Source organism: Mytilus californianus, unplaced genomic scaffold, assembly GCF_021869535.1.
Source record: "Mytilus californianus isolate M0D057914Y unplaced genomic scaffold, xbMytCali1.0.p SCAF_11, whole genome shotgun sequence".
Lineage (NCBI taxonomy): Eukaryota > Metazoa > Mollusca > Bivalvia > Mytilida > Mytilidae > Mytilus > Mytilus californianus.
The window spans coordinates 51,851,137-51,875,391 of NW_026262593.1; the positions used below are offsets into that span (position 1 = coordinate 51,851,137).

The 24,255-nt window shown below is 31.3% G+C and overlaps 1 protein-coding gene across 1 annotated transcript; it reads left to right on the forward strand.

Annotated features, from left to right (window-relative positions):
- The first annotated feature begins 206 nt into the window (after positions 1-206).
- LOC127720291 (uncharacterized protein C01G6.5-like) lies at positions 207-18,802 on the forward strand. Its single transcript, XM_052226805.1, has 8 exons — positions 207-572; positions 4,471-4,657; positions 5,181-5,297; positions 7,526-8,157; positions 10,968-11,125; positions 14,348-14,638; positions 16,611-16,747; positions 18,160-18,802. Exons 1-8 carry the CDS (start codon positions 490-492, stop codon positions 18,265-18,267), a joined length of 1,713 nt encoding a protein of 570 aa, XP_052082765.1. The 5' UTR covers positions 207-489; the 3' UTR covers positions 18,268-18,802.
- The last annotated feature ends 5,453 nt before the right edge of the window (positions 18,803-24,255 follow it).

Below are 24,255 nucleotides of genomic sequence, written 5' to 3' on the forward strand. Positions count from 1 at the left end.
TTTTTGGCTCCTCAGAGGTGTACATCTTTAAAATGCGTGATTTTTTTTTGATTTTTTTTTCGATTTTCAGTTATAATGCAACGAGCGAAAATTGTATTCGATAAAGTTCAGGCTGCTCAAACTGTAAGAGAATGATAAAAAGGAAATACGGAAATTAATCCGGAATTTAGCCAAGATTTGGTTTTTAGAATCGCCCTAAAATTAGATCACAGCAAAACATTATTATGATGGTGTAATTTTTATCGAAATTTGATAAGTTTTGATAAGAATTTTCTCACGTTTTACCTGTCATAGTGGTAATTTTGAAGTCCGAAACATTGCGGGAACACATTCTGTCTTTGGAAATGAATATGAAATGATTATGAACAAAATATAAATCATGTAGCGCTTATTGTTTTGGCGCGTGAGGACATCAGTGCTAACGCAAATGCCAAATGTGTATCGATCTTAACCTTCATCTGGTAAAGGAAAGCTCATTTTCAACTACAAATGGGTTCGGATGAAGACTATGTTTATCAGCTGAGAAGGACAGGGGCTGCTGCGTCATATCCCAATATCAAAGATGTAATGAAGTGAGTTTCAGTCAGATGTACAGATGTACAGTACAGAAAAATGTGCTGACTTAAGTGTTATGTTTTATGTCCTAAATTCCTTAAATTTGTCATGAATATGACTTGCTTATTGGCCACAAATAAGTGGCAAAATCATACACCAACTTCAAGTTTGTCCACCACTAATCTATTGCTATGTGTCCGCCATAATTCACTGGCAATCACAGAGGTACCCGAAAAAATTTCCTGTCATAAAAGAAAAAGTCTGACACAACAATCCAAAAGTGAAAGTTGGATGAAGTCAACAGTTCAAGTGTCGTAGAATCAATGGTCGAGTGTTGCAGATTTCAAAGTAGTCATAAGGTCTTTTGATCATCATCAGGGGTTCAAATTAGCAGTGGTCAAAGCACCGTGACCTTCTCGCCAGGTTAAAAAAATTACAAAAGCATTTTTAACAAAAAATCTAGTATAAAAATAATCTTAAATTACAGTTAACCATGTTAACAATCCTTGTCTCGAACTCAGTTGACTGGAAATTTTGGATGAGTTGAAATTTTCCAGTGTTCCCAAACTTTGTTCCATACAAATATATGTATTTTCGACTCCTGATGAGTTGAAATATTGGTTGTGTCGAACCGAAGTTAGTCACAAGGTTAAAAAAAGCATATAAATTGCATTTGTTGTGTCGAAGTTATACACACATGTCAAAACATGACCTCAGGTATTTAAATGGATGACCAGTTTATCTGACAACACACCTGTCATTAAAGTTCCAGACATTGACATCTGTTTTGATTTATGACATGCTTTTCCCAGAGTGTTTACCTAATATTTTGGTTGATTACATAATAAATAAAAATTTTTTAGTAATACATTGTTATAGATTACGAAAAATTATAAAAAATATAATATATACAGTCGAACCTCGTTGTGTCGAAGTCGAAGGGACTGGACCAAAGTATTCGACACATCCGAGGTTCGACTCATTCGAGGTCGAGTGTTTCGTCATAAATTTGGAATGCATGAAATACGGTATGATTTGTGTAAACTAGATACAATGAACAGTGTGCCTTTTTTCGATATAACACTTTGTGATTGTGTATTCAATCTCCATTTTTGGTCCTTCATAATAATTAAACACACAAGTACAGATACAAATCATGCACAAATAAAATCAATAGTCTACACAAATATTTACAAAGGTCAGTCACTATAAATCATGAAATCACTCGCGGAACGAATAAGTTATGAAGGTCTCTGATGAGCCAGAGGTCGTCTGCTTTACATTAAATTATCATGAATTTATCATAATTGTTCTAATCCTTTTATTTATTGCAATTAACGATTCATTTAATCTCAGCTTGGGTCATTTAAATTCATTTTGTTTTTATCTGATGTGAAAAATGTTCAACACACTAACATTCCGCTTGAACGATCAAACAAAGGTGTTAATTACCGGTCACCATAAACATGTCATTTTAACTGTTATACAAACAAGTATGTTTACTCAGCTTTAATCTCTTTTGAAAATGATTATTGGTAGGTTACATAAGAAATACATCCGATTTGAATTCTTATCATTAGGTCTGCATCTTTTGAAAATTCTTACTTTCGAACTTCAAGTCATCAGGGTCAATTTACATGAATTTTACATCGACGGGACTATAAAATTTACTCGACTTAACTGAGTATTCGAATCAACCGAGTTCGACTCATCAGAGGTAATTATGCATTGATCAAACGGGAATTTTACTGGGACCGAGAAATTACTTCGACTCATTCGAGTTTTCGACACAACCGAGTTCGACACAACGAGGTTCGACTGTATATCAATTAACAGTAATCATACATTAATGAGCTTGGTTGTGGTTTGAGTCAAACTACTGGTATCTCGAAATATTTCTGGTCCGACTGACTTCGAGATAATGAGAGACGACTATCATGACTGTATGTAACTTTACAAAAAGGAAACTTATGTGTTTGATTAAATTCGTCACATTTGATTTGATGTGCAGTCACATGACCAGTCGTTGTACAAAATATCGGGAATATCGAGAATATATTATTCAAACAAAACTATTAAACAGTATGAGTTTTTATGGTTTTGTGGCGACCTCTTCCAAAAGAAAACCTGATGAAATGGGTGATACAGCAGGGGTGATTGATGAAACACAGCTGGAAAGACAAGGATCTGACTAAAGACCAAAAATATGACAGGGAAAATTGAGAACATAATTTTTGCCCAAATGGAGGGTTAATTGTTTGGCTTGAATTTTAATGAGGCAACTAGTTTATTCCACACACAGTTAATGGAAAAGTGCCCTGGTTTGTTGGATAAAAACTGTAAACTTGCCCCTTAAAAAATCATGAAACTACCTCCCAGCATCTATCTTGCCAAAAACAGTGGTTAAAAGAAACTGACCCCAAGTTTACAACAAAGTCGAGCTGTTATCTGACACAATGTTAAGCTAGTGTGTTCTTAAGCAGCAAATGAAACGAGAACAATTAAAAACAGTGTATAGTGTTGGGAAAAAGGGGAAGCCTTTTTTTTGACTGAATTTATTGGAGAAATTAAGAAAAAATATGAGGTTGATTTAGTAAGATATGATGAGTGCTTTGGAACGGTTAGCATTTTCTGTTTTTACAAATTGAATTTTCAATTAAAATTGGACCTTCAAGTTCAAAGAAAAAAGGAGGACCTTTCTGTATTTTTGGTCAAACTTTCTCCTATTTTTTTCTCATAAATCCTTGAATTTTCATAAATATTACATGCACTACCAGTGATGTTTCTTTTATCTTTTTGCATTTCTTGTTATCATATAGTTATAAGTTCCATTAGAATTTTCTAAATTTTGCAAGTGACCATGATATTTTACTTGTCCGGAAGAGAAAACTACTTGTTTGAATTTGATAATTGCTGAAAAAATTTCTAAACTGCCATTATCAAATGATTATGGACATAAAATTATTTCATCGTGTTCAGGTTTTCATTTCTCTGAAATATCACTAATTGTTTCCCCAGTAAAGCAGCGTCTAAGATGCCATGACCATCCCAAATCTGAAATCGATACTGATTCAGCTTTGGTTATGATGCATAATTGTGTAAGAATACAGAATATGGACATACATCATTTATACAGGGTATTTTTAACCCGCAAAAAACTCCCTGGAATAAATAAGTGACTGAACATGAAAGAACTCATTAAACTTTTTACATTGTTTTTAAGAAGATATTTATTTCCATCTAAGAGGCATACAAGGATCATAGTACATGATGTACATTTGTGCATTACAATATATAAGACATTATTTTAGAAGAAAAGAAAACCAGATAAAGTATATTTATAAAAATGACAAAGTACACACAGTTTGAACATGTATAAACTTCATGTACATGTACAATTAATGATGTTCATGGATATATATATAGACATTTTATCAGTTTACAATGGTTTATGTATTTTTTTATTTCCTAAATTTCACATTTGTTAAAGATTTAAAAATTGATTTTGCCTATTGTTGGTGACCTATAGTTGCTTTAATCTATTAGGATAGTTTTCTTATTAACAATCATACATCTCCTAATTTTATAATGTTTGAGGTGATCTCAGCTTATCTGAGTCAATCAGACTTATCACTGTGTTTGTACTTAAATGAGCAAAACGACTGGTGCTACTAGTGGTTACCCTTCAGGGCCACTTGAGATCACCCCTTGTTTTTGGTTGGGTTCGTGTTGGTCATTTTTTAGTTTTCTATGTTGTGTTTTGTGTACTGATGTTTGTCTTTTCCTTGTGTCGTTTTTTGCCATGACATTGTCAGTTTGTTTTGATTTGTGAGTTTGAATATCCCTTTGGTATCATTCACTTCTCTTTTATTGCACTTATCCAGAATTACTTTTGTTTTTAAATTCCATCTACAGGTTAAAGATGGGGATCACACGATTTGGTCGCAGCACAGATAATGATTATTATTTAGATTCTGCAAAACTGAAGAACTTCATTTCTCGTTCTCATGCTGAAATCCATGCCAAGAAAAGTGAAGATGGGCAGTATGTGTTTGTACTTCACAACAAAGGACTTAATGGTACATTTATCAATGATATTAAGGTAACTATCTCTTATGTTCACTATCTCTTAGAGCTGAAAAAAATTTGTCTGTTTCCTGACTCCTGACCAATCCTATGTTCAAGGTTGGGTGGTAAATAGTCCCTGAAAACATCAAATTATGGGTGTTGTCATCTTAAGGTGGGTTTTCATCAAAATTAAGGGGAGGGCAAAATAGAAGAGTGTGGTCAAGTTTTTATGCCCCTATCGTAGGCAACGGGAGTATTAAGATTAACCCTTGACCGTCATTCTTTCTGTCTTTCCGTTTTCAGTCCTTCCGTTCGTCTCATTTTCAAAGCTTGAGGAGGAGCATACGTGTCCTCAGACACATTCTTCTTTTATTTAAGACAAAACTTATTAAAATAATTCAATTCACTTTATTCACATGTGTGAAATACAAGTCATTACTAGTCCGATACTAGAAGAATGTCACATGTTAAGTGATACATTGTGATATGACTTTTTCAACTTCCAAATTGAAACAACAATTTTCTCTGAACTCTCCAAATTTATAATTTTATTTCAGATGAACCAGTTTATTCTGTTACAAGAAGGAGATAAAATAACGTTTGGGCACACCAATGGTTTTAAGTTAGAACCAGGTCAGAGAGCAAATCAACCAAACTCAGAATTTGAGTTTGTGGTAAGTTTTTCATTAACAATTATTATGAAGCATAGTTAAAATTAAAATTTATGGTACCGAGAACATTTTGAAAAAATAGCAGCATTAAAAATGTATGGGACACTTATGATAATTCTAGAGAAGGCAGCAATATTAAAGGGTTAAAAGGGGGGTGGGCAAATAGGAAGAACAAATGATAAAATTGACAAAAAAGAAAAACATACAATGTATTTGCTAAAAGAAAAGAATGATTCCTAAAAATAAAAACATGACAAAAGAATGAAACAAAGAGCTGTCAATTTCTTTGAGGAGTTGAGAGAACAATGTGTGTACATACTCAAGTATAACTCAACCCTCTTATAAGTATAGTTGCCAACTTCTAGCAATGAGAAAATTCACTATTGTTTAAGAAACAATTTGTGCATCTAGGTCATTATTGTCTTTGACACATTTTTATGCCGCCACTTCAAGGCGAAGGGGGCATTAAGTGTTACCCTTGACCATCTGTCCTTCCGTCTTTCTGTCCGTCCCATTTTTATTTGAAAAGCAAGCTTGAGTGGGGGTATTTGTGTCCTCGGACACATTCTTCTTTTATTTAACAAGAAAAAGTGTTTCTGTTACTGTGAATTCATTATTATTCGTTAAATACCAATTTTCGTGGGTAGAGGTTAACTGTGAATTTGAATATCCAACAAAGTACAAATTATCTATCGGCTTGTATGCAGACTTTACCCCAACCACATAATCTAGTATATCCATGAAAATACAATGTTTCCTTCATCTAAGAAAATTGGTACCCACAAAAATAAATGAATTTACAGGCTAGCCAAAAGATTGTTTACACCTTTTATTATTTTTCTTATTCATATTATATAATTGGAATTATAAGTGTCAGACTTGAAAATTAATTAACAGATTAATGATGGTTTTTGAAACCCTGATGTCATAACATATTATTATTAGGAGAGTCTCACACCTTGATATGATTAAAAACTTTTTTTTCTATAAAATTGTGTTAAAACATGTTAAAGGTCAGTAGATAATAATTTGATTGATTTTACAAAGGTCAACATTTATGTATTCTTTCTCTGATCTGCAGCAATACTGATATAGCCAAAAAAAATGTAGTTGTGTTTCCTGACTGCCTATAAAGCTACCTTCGCTACATTTGTAAATGTTCATGCCTCCCCTAAAACATGTTTATAGATATAAGAAGATGTGGTATGAGTGCCAATGAGACAACTCTCCATCCAAGTCACAATTTATAAAAGTAAACCATTATAGGTCAAAGTACGGTCTTCAACACGGAGCCTTGGCTCAATCCGAACAGCAAGCTATAAAGGGCCCCAAAAATTACTAGTGTAAAACCATTCAAACAGGAAAACCAATGGTCTAATCTATATAAAAAACAAGAAACGAGAAACACTTATGAACCACATCAACAAACGACAACTACTGTTGAACATTTTGTGTTATGCACTATTAATGTCCAGACATTATAGGTTAAGCACTGTTAAGTCCAAAACATTTCCCTGTATAGTCTCTGTCAAAATAGATATTTTAAAAAATCATGTATTCATTCCTCAATCAATGAAAATTGGTACCACTGAAAATAAAAAATCCAGTGACATACTTCTGTATGAGGATATTAAAACTTGATATTTCACACATGTTATTTGCAAAAATATCATTAAGAATATACATGTACATGTATAAAAAGCTATTAAAATAGTTAAAAGATGAATAACTGAAATCTTGACGGAACAAAAATTTGATTGATAATAAAATCATGCTGCAAATAGTAATTTCATTGTTTACAGATGCAATGGGATATAGATGTACATATATACAAGTCTAAATTGAAAACAACGTTCAAACCTATGATTGCGTTGGATAAAAACCGCAATTTTTACACGTGTGCATGCAAAACAAATTTCTTGTTAGAGGGGTCTAAATACAGCACAAACAACATTTTCCAAAGACCAAAAAAGTGAAAAAGTATATTTTAACAAAACGCATTTGACTAACAGGTCGAACAACAAATGTTCTTAAATCCTGCTGACTGCCATTGGCGATTGCCAAATAAACGGATATATGAATTTGTACTCAACTCTGTCATGTCCTAATTGAAAAGCGCTATTTCAAAAAGAGAAATGAATTTCTATCCACCTAACATGTCTGAAATGATTTATAGAAGGAAATATCAGATTCTCTCTTTTTAAATTAGGATTTAAACTTATTCTTTGTAGTTTGAGAAAGTACCAGCCAGATTCGCAGAGGCAGATTCAACCTCTGAAGTACGAGATGGCAAAATACTCAGTTCTCCAGAATCAGATCACAAGAAATCTCCGAAATCACCGAAATCACCGAAATCCCCATCAAAGCTAAAAAGACAAAGTGATATTAATTCATATTTAAGTAAACATTCAAAAGACTCAGAAAAATTAGAAATCAAATCCCATGACTCATCACATAATTCCATGTCACCTGACCATAGATCATTTGATCATGATTTGTCATCACCGGACGCAAAATACTCTGAGCACAGCATGTCACCACTAATTCCACAGAATGCACCGAGAGAGTCATCCACCTTAGTTATGAGTGAAGAAGAGGAATTCGAGGAACCAGTAGACGAGAAGCCAGATATTTTTGAAATAAAGAAAAAAGGACGGGAATCAAAAGTTTTCAATTATGCAGAAGATTCTGAAGATGAATATTTTGCCATGGAAGCAAAAACTGTCCCTGTGAAAACTAAAGGAAAAAGAGGGAGAAAGAAGTCTACTACACCCGTACAAGCTCGAGCTCCTAAATCCAGGAGTCCACCAACAAAGAAAAAAGTATTGATTTCTCCCACGAGACCAATTGAAAGAGATAGCAGGTATGTTTATGCCCACAGAGGTTACATTTGTTTGTTAATGTAAACAGGTAAAGGAAATTGTATGTGTGTTGGACACAAAACATCATTAAAACACAGTACCCTCCAACATGTTAGAAAATTTGTCACAAATAACAAAATGTAGACACAAACAATGCAAGAATTATTCGTCTGTTTATACACCATGTACACATAGCGTGTAGCACTTTAACAAGGGAAAAAAATACTGCACAATGATTATTTGCTTAGTATGAACAAAGAAAAAAGTTAATATGATTTCTATTATCAGTCAAGGGGTATAACTCTATAGGGTTATTAGAGAAAATATCATATTGTGTTATTACAGATACTTTCATGAGTTGTCTACTCTTTGTTCCTTAAATTTTCTTAATCTGTATTAACATATGTTTGTTATTTGTGAAATAAATCATAAATATTTTAATTTTTAGTGGGCACTTGGGAATTCTTTGTGCAGAAACTTAATACATAGCCTTGATAACTAATTTTCCTATTAAATTAATACATTTTTCATCAACAATGGTAAATCAATGAAACAAGGCTTTTAAGGGATAAACTTAGCTGTAATGACAAGGCTTAGCTATTAAAGGCATGTAACTTATTATATGAGACACTTTGGCATTACTTGGAAGCTTGCGCAGAACCTCATAATTACATGCTCTGATCATTATTTCTTACAATAGATTAAAATACTTTGTGTTTAAGCATGATGTATGTCTGAGCAAAGGCTTTGAAGTGATGTAGAGAAGCTGTAATAACATCCTTTAGTTATTACAGGCATATTTTTATGCCTCACCTAGGGGCATTATGTTTTTCAGTCTGTGGGTCCATCCGTCTGTCCCGCTTCAGGTTAAAGTTTTTGGTCAAGGTAGTTTTTGATGAAGTTGAAGTCCAATCAACTTGAAACTTAGTACACGTTCCCTATGAAATTGATATGATCAAATAATGCCAAATTATACTTTTGACCCCAATTTCACGGTCCACTGAACATAGAAATTGATAGTGCGAGTGGAGCATCCGTGTACTATGGACACATTCTTGTTTCTGTAATAACAAAGGTGAACTACGCATGACTGGCAAACTATGAACTGTTATATTTTTCTATAGTTTAGTATACATAATGACATTAATAATATCAATAGAACTTAGATATAAGAAGATGTGGTAGGAGTGCCAATGAGACAACTCTTGTAAAAGTAAACCATTATAGGTCAAAGTATGGCCTTGTGTACATTTTAACAAAACAAAGGATGTATATTGCCCCATATGAAACATGTAACATACATATGTCATCACAGTTTTTAGATTTCTTAGTCCACGTACAATAACAAATGTATGTTATTTTTCTCTAATAACCCAATAGAGTTATACCCTTGACTGATTATGATGGATGTTAACAGTATTTATATTTTAAACTTGATTCAAAATATAACTCTTACAGTGATAAATTATATACATGGTACACATACAACTAACTGTATTTAAGGGTTATTTTATTTAAGGGTAATTTCCCAAAGGAAGGCAGACTATTTCTAAATGAACCACCATTTGTAATGTTGGTATTAATTCTAAAGTAAAGACAGTCATCCATGGAAATAGCAAGAGTGATTTTAACTGAATCTCCTTGACTATAATATAGTTTCATTAAATTGAATTGATTTAGTGCTGTTTGATTAATGTCCAGTGACAAGTATTTCATACATATTCAGACATGAAGAACATACAGTCCATATGACTTACTGTGAATTCCTTTATTTTTCATGGGTACCAATTTTTGTGGATTGAAGAAAAATGTATTTTCATGGATACTGTATTTCGGTATTTTACATGTTTTACCAAAGTTTGCATACAAGCCTATGAGAAATTTGGACTTTGTTGAACATTTGAATTCCTGGTATAATAGTGAATCCACAGTATCAGAGTATTTCATTTTTCTATTGTGAAAATTTGTTGACAACAAACCCTTCCTATTCTATATCAATCTGCTATGGATTCAGTCATTTTGGTTGAGTGAGGAAAAATAACATTTTCGTAGATATTTGATTGGTTCATTCAACCTATGCCAACATTTTGAAATTTAGTCATAAAATTGTATGAAAAAATGTTGGCATAGGTTGAATAAAATATAACAGATTAAGTGTCATGAGTGTTATAAAAACAAAAGATAATTAGGGGCCAATCAATTTACAACCAGTTTAAAATTGGCATTTAAGTGTTCACAAAACTATTTTTGTTACTTGTAATAGTCAAAATGAAGGCAACTCTATGTGTTGCTAGTCTCTTTTTTTTATTAGGAATTAACATAATAAAACAACTGATGATTAAAAGTTACTAAACGTCCAGTGGCAAATATTTCATGCATGTTCATGATATACCAGTATCATGTTTTTGCCAAAGTCTGCATGCAAGCCTATTGAAAATTAGTGCTTTGTTGAACATTTAACTTCGTTGTTTGCCTATACCCACGAAATATTGATATCCCACGAATAATAATGATTCCACAGAAATCCCAACATGCCCAAAGATTACTGCAAAGTATGAAATTTTAGCAAGGGGTATATTTTCCTTAACTTTCATATAATCTTGAAAATTTCCCCTCCTGTAAATTTTACCTTTTTAAAAGATCAGAATCAGGATTCAGAAAAATCATGAAATGAAATCTCACAAACAGGTTTGGCTTAAAAAATCATAAAATTTAATCTCTGTGAAAATAATGCACTTTACAGTAACCAGAGTCAAGATAAAATTGTCACAACATTCCTTTTAAATATCATTTTATATTTTATACAAAACAGTCCTGAAGTGGAGTTACCTTCTCCTGGAAGTGTCAGTAGCATGTCTAACCACAGTGATCATAGTCGTCATCATGATGAGAGTCACAATGACAGGCGTGACAGCATGGACAGGGATCCATTTAATTTTTCGGATGATAGTGACAGTGATTCTAACAAAAGTAAGTGTGATTTGTGTTACTCTCAAAAACAATAATGTTACAAGTAATAAATATTGTCATGTTGATGTTCAGAAAGAAAAAATACAAAAAACTTTGAAATATCTTGCTTTCAATTAGATGTTATGGAATTAAAAGCTTGAAATTGTTAAAGTAATATTTCAAATTTGAGTTATCTTTCTTTGTTCATAGTTGTTGTTGAATCAACCTCAGTTATAGAAAAAGGAAGATATCTTCAGTTCATAGGTATTGGTTTCCAATACTTAAGGGCACACAATACAGTTTTGTTCCCACGATGATTTTTGTACGAAAATTTGCAAACAAGCTATTTTTCACATAAGCAATTCAAATATGTACTAAAAAAAATACCTCCATGTGCTACTTTAAGAGATAAAAGGGGTCAAACTTTTAGACATTTACTCAAAATTTCGGTTTTTTGAACATTTCTATCCTTTGAATAGGCACACCTAGCTTTTTAATTTCAACAGATATACACAAGCAGATTTTTGTAAAAACATTATGAAATCTTCTTTACATAAATATGCTCTTAATATGTACAACAATTCTTTGGAAATAATTCATTTTTAACAAATTTTCAGGATTTTAGGAAAAAAACGTCATTTTTTGCGGTATATTTATCAAATTTAAAAAAAAATTCATCGACTTTTTCATTAAAATTGGTACAATTAATCTTCATACATAATCAAACCTAATGCCATTTTAAAAAAGAGGGGTCCATGTACTTGTTTTCAAGTTAAATCAGTTTAAGGTAGCACTACAGTCTAACAATGATTTTTTGAAGATATTTTTTTTATCACATAATTTTGAAGTAAGTATTATTCTGCACAGTTTGTAAAAATCCCAAAGTCATTATCATATCACAACAGGGAGTAAATTGATAATGAACGTATGTAAATAAAAGCACATGTAATTAATCTAAATATATAGGCATTTGGGAGGGGCTAATATGTCAATCATCTGTTGATACCATTGTCCAGCTGTTAATCCCTGACCACAAGATAAATATCTCATTGCATTGCAACAAAACTAATTTATAAAACATGGAAGTTTAGAACAGAGAAAAAGAAAAAGATATGAATAGGAAAAAATTTAAAGGGAAAAAATCTACCAAAATGAAAAAAAACTATGGAAAAGAGTGTGAAAGTATTTTTGAAAGCCTCTGACTGCCTGTATAAATTTCTCGTCTTTGGTCTTCTACATTTAAAAATAATTTTAGGCATTTTAACTAATTTTAAGTTTATGTGAAATTTTTGAATTCCATGAAACTCATAAATCATGTTGGACAGTCTATTTTCAAGAAGGGGATGGCCTTGATCTTTTTATGGACATGTATTTTAATTTTAATATTTTAGCTAATTTCAGTCATCATGGTCATATCATATTTCTTTTTAAAATTCAAATGAAAATTATTCTTTATAGTGAGAATAATGATGTTAAATATTAATTATGATGCAGCTGGCCAATCCTGTTGTTCTCTTATCTTAGACTGTCTGGACAGAGGCGGAGCTTTGTCTTTATTTAATTACTACATCACAAATGTTGGTCAAATCTGTGACGTCAAACTCCCGCCAAATGCCAAGTTAGTGTTATACAGTGCACACAAAATGCAAATTTTACAGCATTAGAGCATCAAAGACACAATGTGTGTGGTTCTATTGATAAAGTATAATGGTGTCAGAACACTCCTGGGGTGTTCCCAGTGGAATTTTTGTATTTATGTGGCATTTATAGGGGTTCTTAAGAGGAAATTCAGTTTTAAGGTCATTTCTCAGAACAATTTTTCATGAGAATTGTAAGGAAAAAATGAAAATAGAAACTTTATGGGTACCCCCTTTGGCTTGACTTTGATATATGTGATTGAAGGGAGTATTTTCTACAATACCGTGTCCCAGTTTTTGGATAATTTGTTTCTAAATGAATTTATAGGTCTCCAAAGATGAAAGGTGAAATGAGGTTTGGCATCCAGCAGTAAAAATAATATATCTTATTACTGGAGGCATATATCAAAAATCTGAGACACGGTTTTGTAGATTGTGAATGGTTGATTAAAGGGATGAAAACAAATTTTTACTACCATTTGACCTGAATGTGCCATTTTCATCCAAGTTGGAAGACCACTTTTTTGGCAATTAATGAGCTATCTTTTGAGATTAATCATACCAAAAATAAATTTATCTATAGATTAAGAAAGAGTTATATTTCAGCTTTAAAATGAGTTAAAGATTTTTAAAATCCATTGAGTAGTTTTGGAGAAATTAATCTTTAAAGACTGTTGGTTGGAGTCAGAAAATTCTGACTGTAGTGCTACCTTAAACCATAAAAAACAGTCGAAAAATGCATCTTTTCCCGATATGTCACAGTTTGACGTCGCAAAAATAACATTTTACGTTAGCAATGTCACAACCTCCCCTGTAACTGTATCGTATCGTATGCCATTAATACAATCCAATGTTTATGTTTTAGTTTCTACTGCAGTCTTTACTCTTCAGTGTTCACAAGCACTTTGGTTGTATTAGTTTTAGAAATAATTACCACTAAGGGTTAAAAAAAAAGGCAGAGGAAGATACCAACGGGACATTTAAAACTCATAAGCCAAAGAAAAATTGATAATGTCATGTTATAAAAAGAAAATACAACGAAAAGACCACAAACCACTCCATAGAAAACTAAAGACTGAGCAACATGAACTCCATTAGAAACTCGGGTGAACTCAGGTGCTTGAGAAATGTAAGAAATTTCTGCCCCAGAAGTGGCACCTGTCATGTTGTTTGTGCAAGTACAAATTCTGTAAAAAAGTCTCTTTCAAAGATGTCACAATCAAGGAAAAGAAGATGGAATTGTGCTCACATATGTATTGTACCTCATAATGTGACACCAAACAGAAAAAAATGTTTACTTCACCTTATGATCATTATGATTCTCACTGTCAGCTTTATTTAATTTTGCTACAGAAATATTGATAGGTTGATTTTGATTGGGCAATGATTACGATATTCTACCATAGACAGTAAAATAGAAATGCAGATTTTTTAGGCATTTTCTTTAGAATGAAGATTATGAAGTAATTTTATTGCATTTTGTTTTATTTTCCTGATTTTGTGTTTTCAAATAATTATTTACTGTTCCATAAACACATTGTTAGTAAATTATGTTTGATATCAGCAATTTTTTTCATATTAATAAAATATATATATTTGCTTGTAGAGAAAGGTAAAAAGGCAGCAAAAGGAAGACCACCAGGTAGTAAAAGTAAAGGCCCAGGACCAAGTCTAGGATCTGGTCCAGGAAGGGGACGGGGTCGAAAAGCAAAGAATATTCAACCAAAAATTGAACTTGACATTACTGAGGAAGATGAAAAACCTGCAAAGAAAAGGAAAAAGACAGCAATCTCACCGCCACCCCGGAAAAAGACAGCAGCCTCACCGCCACCACCACCTAGACCACCAGCCTCACCCTCACCACCACCACCACCACCTCCTAAATCAGCGGATAAAGGTATAATTTTTTTAGAAGAACTAATGTTCACACATGAAATAAATGATTACTCTATAGTGGAAAACTTATTTAGGATTTATCAAAAATAAAATTTGATTCATTATAACAGATTGTATAATTCTTTACAATGAATCAAATCTGTAATCACAAAGGAATTTTTAATTAAGATTTATAGAATATGTAATAAAGATTGATTGATGGCTGCTAACATCCAGCTGTAAATATATTTGAGAACAATAACATGTTAATGAAATATGAATATACGCTTTGTATTACACTGACATGCTATATTTTTTTTATACTCGTTCACAAGGTAACAATCAGCATGATTCCAGACATTTTGCTAAAATAGCCAGACATTGATCTATGATTCTCTAACACAGACAATGGCAGACCCCAATTTCAAATGTTTATGTAAATTTTGAACCTGAAATTGTAAAGTGTATTTCTTAATAAAAATCTGTTCAAGCAAACCGATCTGAAAATATTAAAATCACAGTTGAATCACTCCAATTTATCAGCAATCACACTCTGAATCAACTCTACTGTCTCTTTAAATGGATCTTTTACTATTTTACATTGTAAAGGTAAAAAAAAGAAATATAGAAAGGCCACAGCAAAAAAAAAATTGTTTTTCAGATTTTTGAAATGAAAATCGACAGGCAACCAGCAAAGTTAAGAAACACATTCATATGATCTTGTAGGGTTAAAAAAGTCTCTTGACATACCGTGGATTTGTTATTATTCGTGGGATACAAATTTTCATGTATTACGTGGGTAAAGCTGAACCATAAATTGAAATGTTCAACAAAGTACTAATTTTCTATTTGCTTGACTTTTGAACCTGAAATCGTAAAGTGTATTTCTAAAAAACAATCTGTTCAAGCAAACCGGTCTGAAAATATTAAAATCACAATGGAATCACTCCAATTTATCAGCAATCACACTCTGAATCAACTCTACTGTCTCTTTTAATGGATCTTTTACTATTTTACATTGTAAAGGTAAAAAAAAGAAATATAGAAAGGCCACAGCAAAAAAAAATTTGTTTTTCAGATTTTTGAAATGAAAATCGACAGGCAACCAGCAAAGTTAAGAAACACATTCATATGATCTTGTAGGGTTAAAAAAGTGTCTGTTGACATACCGTGGATTTGTTATTATTCGTGGGATACAAATTTTCATGTATTACGTGGGTAAAGCTGAACCATAAATTGAAATGTTCAACAAAGTACTAATTTTTTATTCGCTTGACTGCAGACTATGCAAAATCACGACAGACGTAATCAAATGTAAATCAAAGCCATGAAAATAAACAAATCCAAAGTATGTTATATTAGCTGCATTATTAAGATTCCAAGGTATCCTTGTTTGTTATTAATTATACATGAACCACTTAGGTTTTAGCATTTGTGTGTTGCAGTAACTGTAGAGCAGCCCTTCCTGATTTAAGACAGCTCAAAATGAATCGGAGAGCTACCAATGAATTCTTTATCCTTATGTAGAGCAATGGGAGACACCTGATTTGAAAATATTTATAAAAGTATACACAAGATAAAATGAGCTTATCCTATAGTAACAATCTGGTTTGTACTATATATCAAGTATGATTTAATACATAAAACTTAGCATAATCTGTTCCATAGTGCAGGAGAACGCTTCAAATAATCTGTTCTTCTGTTTCGTAGTGCGAAGAAAACTTCAAATAACCTGTTCTTCTGTTTTATTGTGCAGAAGAAAACTTTAAATAATCTTTTCTTCTGTTTCATAGTGCAGAAGAAAACTTCAATCTGTTCTTCTGTTTCATAGTGCAGAAGAAAACTTCAATCTGTTCTTCTGTTTCATAGTGCTGAAGGAAATTTAAGATTATCTGTTCTTCTGTTTCAAAGTGCAGAAGAAAACTTCAAATACTATGTTCTTCTGTTTCATGGTGCAGAAGAAAACTTTGATAATCTGTTCTTCTGTTTCATAGTCCAGAAGAAAAGAAGAGGTAGACAACCTTCAGGTGCAGAAGGTTATTCTGAATTAGAAGATGGTGTTGAATGGTACGAAGAAGAAAAATGTGCTGCAGAGAAATGTAAACGACCAAAAAATAAAAGAGTAAAATGGGTAGGTAAAAAAAATGAATTGGTTTTTGAATTTACAGAATCAAGAAAAATAAATGATAAAAGAATCTACAAAATGAAAGCAAAACATCAAAATTAAAATGCAGATTTAATATTACATTCTTCCAGTATTGGAAATAAGCTATTTCTCTATAATGGTTCTGGTATAAGCTTCAGAAATTAAATATATTTAAAAAATTTTCAATGGATTAGGTTGAATCCAATTAGTACTCAAAATCTTTTAAAAAAAAATGAAAGCAAAATATCAAAATTAAAATGCAGTTTTAATTTTAGATTCTTCCAGTATACGAAATAAGCAATTTCTCTTATTAAGGAGTCTGGTATAATCTTGAGAAATTTAACACATTTAAAAAATTCTCAATGGATTAAGTAGATTCCAACTGGAACTTAAGATTTTTTGTGATAAAAAAAAAAAAGAATATCTATTGAGTATTCCCTTCCTTATTTGGTGGAATACAATGCACGAGGGTCTCAATAGGGCACTTCATTTTGATTTAGACCATTTTTCTCTGTTCTTAATTTATATTGCCCATTACTCTCAATTCTTTATTTCTTAAGCCATTTATTCTGCATGTTTTGCCTATTATTCTCTATTCTGTAAACCCCACCCAGACCATCATTTATTCAAATTTTTCTTTTGCTCAAAAGTGATACTTTCATGTCACCTGACAGCGCCCAGCTATAAGGACACACAGAAATCACTTCTTTAGTCTTGATTCAGCATTGAGTCACTCTTTATTATTCCGCCACTCCTGGAAAAGGTGTCATAGTATTCAACAAAACTTGCACAGATTTTCCACAGAACAAAAATTAGCGCCCCATGGAAACTTATTCTTATTTAAGGACTTGTTTTTCATTATTAATCTTACAAAATGCTTCACTTAAATACTTACCATAAACTAATGATGAAAGGGATGCAAAACTTAAAATTATTTTCATTTGAACTCTTATCTGACATAATTGAATCAGAAAATAAAAAATGGAAACACTGTTAGTTAGTTTGAACATATTTTTTTGCTAAATCTAAGAAAAATAGATGAGACACTTCTGAACTCTTTTTCACTGTCAGTTTAATGTACACACTGACAAATCTTTTCATCTACAAAAGACTCATTAGTGGCGCTTGAATAAAAAAAAGTTAAAAAGGCTGATTAAAGTACAAAATTGAAAAGCATCAAGGACCCAAAATTCCAATTTTTTTGCCAAATAAAGCTAAGGTAATCTATTACTGGGGTAAAAATCCTAAGTATTTCGAAACATTCATAGTTTTATAAAACAGTTAATTTATAATTATGACCATATCAATGATAATTCATGTCAACACAAAAGTACTGACTACTGGACTGGTGATAATTGTTTATGAAATCTTTAATAAAATTGTATTATATATTTCAGGTGCAATGTGACCTCTGTGATGAATGGTATCACACGGTATGTGTTGGTTGTCAATACGAATCGGTTAAAGATAAAAACATAGAATTTAGTTGTGGGTATTGCAATTGACCAGTGTTTTCATGCTTTAAAAAGGATTGTTAAATTTGAAAGAAAGAAAAATGGATAAAAGAAAAGAGAGAAGAAATGATAGATTGAACTTTCAGAAAGAAATATTAAAGTTTAAAGTGCAGTAGAACTTTTGCATTTGTTTATCATGAAAGGGTCATGCTCTTAGTTATCTCCCCTGTATTTTCTTTTTTGAAAAGGGGTATTTCCTACATGTAACATGTTGTTTATAAATATTTTATGTGGTTAATTGGAAAGGATCAATTAGAATATTTTGATTGATAATGGAAGACAAAAATTATTTTAATTGGAAATTTAACAGTGTAACCTTATATGACATTGGATTAATTTCGATTTGGTGCTGCACATAGCTATATACATGTAGGTTGTATGCATTCTGACACAATTTCCAAAAGTCCAAAAAGAAATTGCGAAAAGTTGTTAATAAATAGCTATCAGCGTTAAATATACAAAATACCTATTCCAACTTACTAATTCTCTTTCTGTACAGAGATTTGAATATTATAAATGGTTTTTATTTTTTTGTTTTTTAATTTGGAACCAGTGAAAAAGATCTAAGCAACCATAGTAGGAAAAAAGCATACAGTTGTTACCTGAGTTATGCTGGTTTGTCCGATGAGCATCACTTTAAACTGCTAATTGTGAAGAAAAATAGAAAATCACAATTTTGAAATGTTTGTCTCATATCGACCTACATCAATGTATCTTTACAAAACTTTAAATATTGTTAGAATATGATACAGCATTTAACATAAAAAATGCTCCATTTTGCAAGCAACATAGGAAACTCATAAAGTTTACACCAAACATACCCACATTGGGATAACAGTTAGGCCACAATTTTCTATTGGAAAGTCTATTGATTGACATGATTCTTTGTTTAATTCAAAACTAACAGCTGTTTTACATTTTAAGCAATACTATTGAACCAAATTATACCATATTCTATGGTTTAAGTCAATTGTCTTAAATTTAAGAATGGTCCATACATATATATATATGTACGTCTAAACAAGTGACAACTCTATGACAGATCCATATATATATATATGTATACATATGATATATGTAATAACTTGGATGACCCTTTTAAATGGTAGAAGTGTGTTGATCTGTTTATTTTTTGTACATTTAGTCATCATGCATAATATTGTTAAAATAAACACAAAACCATTTTATTTGTATCACACAAAAATGTTCCTCAGAAAGGAGATTTAAGTCATATATATATTCAGGCCATACCACATGGATAGCTTGTACTTTATATTTGCTTTTGCGGATGTGCTTTTGTTAATAGTATTTGATATATTGCAAAAGACTCATGGTCTTGTAAAAAAATGCTTAATTTGCCTGAAAATCTTAAATTTAATTTGTATGGCCTTTTAACAAGCTATCATTCTGCTGACACAATGTTCAAGATTGTAATGCTTTGGTATGGCCAAATGAAATATAGTTGTGTTTCCCAGCTTCCTACCTAGTTTTCATGCCATCAATAACACATTTTTTTGGACATTTCTTATTATGCACAGTTAAAAGTCCAGATATTTTATTGTGTGATATATTGTACATCTACAAGTAGATGAACATCTCAAAATCAACAATGATGAAACTATCACTTTTCTGATATATTATGACCAGTTTGATACTCAGGCTAAATATATTTTATAAACACAGATTGACCAGTATTTCATTTTTTTTTCAAACGAAAATTAGTTGGAGATTTTTTATATATTTTTGGTGATGACTCTTATTCGGAAAAAGCCAGTATCAGTTATATGTTAATTAGTGGAAACAGTTCAAATTGTAAATGTTTTCTTTTAAAATTGTGAAAATGACTTACAAATTGATGAATTGAAACAACTTATCTGTCTTCACCATGAATAGGAAACGAAGTTTAAACACCAATTTTAATCATTTTCTGTAGCTTTTATTTGTATCAAATGCTAAGAAATTGGTTGTATAAAGTCATATGGAATGAATCTGCTATCGAAGAAGTAACATAATAAATATATCAATAAAGAACATCGTAAAAAAAATTGTTTTTATCTCCCCATCTGTCAACCAAGTTTATTTTTATATTTCGAAGAGTACACCAAATATTTTTGGAAAACATTTTTTAAACTATCAATCATTGTTTTATTGGAAGCTACTTTCTGCCACTAGTGCTATGTATGTTAGAATGTACAAATGTGTACAGTTTATTGTTTTGTAATTTTGATGTACATACTGTGTTATTTTTTACATGTAAATGCTTTGGTGAAATCAAACAGAAGATAAAAAATTGTAGAAATCTAATAACTATGGGAGTACTTTTATTTGTGGTTTTCAATTTCTGTAGTTTGTGGAACTCTTTTTGGTGCACTTCAAATGACTGTAATTTCACTGTACAGAATTTCTCTATGTCAGAGTTTTTGGCATGTATGGTAAAGTTTTTCAATTGTTATAAGTTGTTTATGCATACATGAATGTTAATTCACGGCTCAATTTGTAATAGAATTATGAACATTTTGAGCTGAAATTATTTTTAATTGTTTGAACTTACTGTAAACAAACAAAATTGATAAAATCATAAATGGCAAAATGTTGAAGAGCTACTAGCAGTGTTGCATGAATACTACCTATATTAATTATAAAATAAAATTTGATAAATTGAAGGAAAATTTATAAATTTTCAGTGTCTGTCCTAGATGAGAGCAATATTGTTTTTGCAACAACATCAAAAATATAAAACAATATCAGGCTTTCAAAGTAAATCCATATTAATTTGAAAGTCTTACGAAAACAAAATTTATTTATATATTTTCCTTTGTTTATCAGCAAAGTTTAAAATTGTTAAAAAATGAATATACCTCAGTTCATGAAATTACCTTCAATGTAAATTGGCTGGTACAGTATAAATTTATATCTGTTATTTTCATGATAGTTTTTGTTTGCAGTTTGGGCCTTAGAAGAGGCATTAAGATCTTTGCTATGTCCATTCAGCCTATCTGAGCCTTGTACAATGCTTTACAATAGACAGTGAAAAATTTACATAGAAATATTTTGGTGTGAAATGCAATTTAGCAAAAAATAGACACACGTTGAAAATTTTCTGAAATACAGTAGTACTTTGTAAATAAATAGTTTAGTTTAATTTGTATACATGTTTACATCACTCAGGTTGTCAATTCTGTGATTTAGATTATCTCAATATAGTTGACTTCGTCACAGAATGTCTTGTAAATGTGAAATCTTTGTAGCTTGTTATTGCCGAGTATTTGGGACATTTAAATTTCTAGACCTTTGCATTTCCTTAATATGTATGCTAAAAGGTTAAACATCTGATATGTTAGAAAGACCAAATTTAACTGTTTGTCATTTTTTGTATGCACAAGTCTCCACAAATGTCATTTTTATACGACCGCAAAAAATTTTGCGGTCGTATATTGGTATCACGTCGTTGTCATCAGCCTCATTTGAAGACAGTTGGTTTCAGGACAATAACTTTAGTATAATTAAATAGAAATCTATGAAATTTAAAGACAAGGTATATAACCACAAAAGGAAGGTTGGGATTGATTTTGGGGGTTATGGTCCTAACAGTATAGGAATTAGGTGCCAAAAAGGGGCCCAAATAAGCATTTTTCTAGTTTCCAGACAATAACTTGGAACGGTGTATGGATCTCTCTGAAATTATACCACAAGTTTCAATACCACAAAGGGATGGTTAGGATTTGCTTTGGGGGGTTATTACTCAAACCATTTAGGAATTAGAGGCAAAAAAGGGGGAAAAACAAGAGTTTCCAGGATAATGGACAATTACTTAAGACAATTTAAAAGCAGTGTAAGGGAGGTAATCCAAACACAATGTTTTGATTACCTCCCTTACACTGCTTTTTAATTATGTTTAAAGAAATGTTGTATTGTCTTGAAGTGATTAGGGTCAATACGCAACAGCATAGTGTATTGCACAAAAGCCAAAAAAAAGGGGGGGTAAATTTTTTTATTTTTGTGGGGGGAGGGGGGGGGGGGTTCATTTCGCAACAGCAAAGTGTATTGTACAAAAGCAAAAAATAAAAAATTGAATATAAATTCATATCATATTACCAATTCTAAGTTCTTTGACTACAGTTATTCTGTGACAGAAACCTATTATGTGTCAAATATTTGATTACAATCCAAATTCAGACCTGTATCAAGTGCGAATATTGTGTCCATTTTTGCCCCAACTGTTCAGGGTTGGACCTCTGCGATTGTATCCAGCTGCGCTTGGCGAAGCAATTTATATCAGTTATATACACTGAAATTAGAATCCCTTAAGGGCATTCGATACAGTTACAGGGGAGGTAATGACATCCCTAATGTAAAACGTTATTTTTTAGAGACGTCAAACTGTGACATATCGGGAAAAGATGCATTTTTCGACTCATTTTTATCATTTAAGATTGATTTATCTTGAAAACAAGTTCATGGACCCCTCTTTTTAAAAAATGAGATTTAGCTTGATTATTTATGTATGAAGATTATGTGTGCTAATTTTTATAAACAAATCACTGATGATTTTTTTTTAGATTAGAAAAATATACAACAAAAAATGCTGTTTTTTTTACTAAAATCATGAAATGTGATAACAATGAATCATTTCCAAAGAGAAGTGTTATACAAATTCAAAGCACACTGATGTAGAGAAGATGTCACAGATGTTTTTACAAAAGTCTGCTTGCTTTTAAAACAAAAAAGTTAGGTATGTCTTTTCAAAGGATAGAAATGTCCAAGAGACCGAAATTTCCAGTAAATGTATAAAATTTCGACCCCATTTATCTTTAATTAAAAGAGGCACATGAAGGTCTATTTTTCAATGCATATTTGAATTGACTAGGTGAAAAATAGCTTGCAAACTTTCATCAAAAATTCACCAAGGGATCAAAACTGTATCGTATGCCCTTAATTGCTGATATGGATTGTCAAAAACAACCTTTAAAATTATAAAATATCTATGGTTATTATTTCATAATTTAAAATTTCCTCTTAATTTCATTTGAATGTTTAATCATCTTTTACAGGCCATTACAATTCATATTTTGTTTCTCAAGCCCCACTTTGATCAATGGAATAACTATTATAGATAAAGAAATCTCAAAGAAATTATTTTGACTTTCATATTACTTGTGTTTAGTGATAATTTTAGAAAGAGAATCAGTAATTACTTTTTTCCCTTTTTGATATCATTATATAATTACTATTTGAGAAATCTAATAATGGATTGATTCTTTATTTTACTAGATTAAAAAAATATGGAACGAATTGTTTTTCCCACAGAATTGGACATTTCAATCAAATTTTCCTGTCATATTAACTGTTGATGTAAAAGTTTCATATATCACTGTTTGATGTACATACAGAGTTTATAGAATTGTGTATATATTATTTATAAATTATGTATATGTAATAAGAACTTTCACAAAAACTGTGGTTCTCCAGTTTCAGCTTGGAAATGGCAAATTTTCTCATAAAAATTCACAATAACAAAATGATAATTGATAGATTTGTTCGTTTTAGAGGGATTTTCTCTCCTTTCTGTTTTGTTAATGTTATTTAATAGAGACAGATTTAAACTGGAAAACAAAAACTTGTGAAAGGGGAAATGTTTCAAGATGTATAGAACAACTGCAGACAAAGTTAACAATCATCTGAAACAATCTAAATACACAAAAATTAGCCTCTTTTTGGATACCGATAACAATTGCCAATAACTGTTCTTCTTGTTTTCTAGAAAAAACTCAATTAATAACTATAATGTTCTGATTTCCATAAGTGCAGGGCCACAGTTATTGTGAAAGGTTCCCTTTAGCTAACTTTTATATAACTGCTGTAGAATTGCTATAGATATATTGCAAAAAAAAAAATTAATGTGAGGCTTTGTTTCAGTTTTACCTAAGAGGCATTTTAATTGATATTGAAATAAGATTTATGATTATTTGTTGTGATTAA

Excerpts from the sequence above, each read along its gene's own strand:
- LOC127720291 (XM_052226805.1), top strand. The coding sequence starts at position 490 with ATGGGTTCGGATGAAGACTATGTTTATCAGCTGAGAAGGACAGGGGCT. Across the intron at positions 11,126-14,347 it reads TGACAGTGATTCTAACAAAA|AGAAAGGTAAAAAGGCAGCA; the intron begins GTAAGTGTGATT and ends ATTTGCTTGTAG. Across the intron at positions 16,748-18,159 it reads AAAATAAAAGAGTAAAATGG|GTGCAATGTGACCTCTGTGA; the intron begins GTAGGTAAAAAA and ends TATATATTTCAG.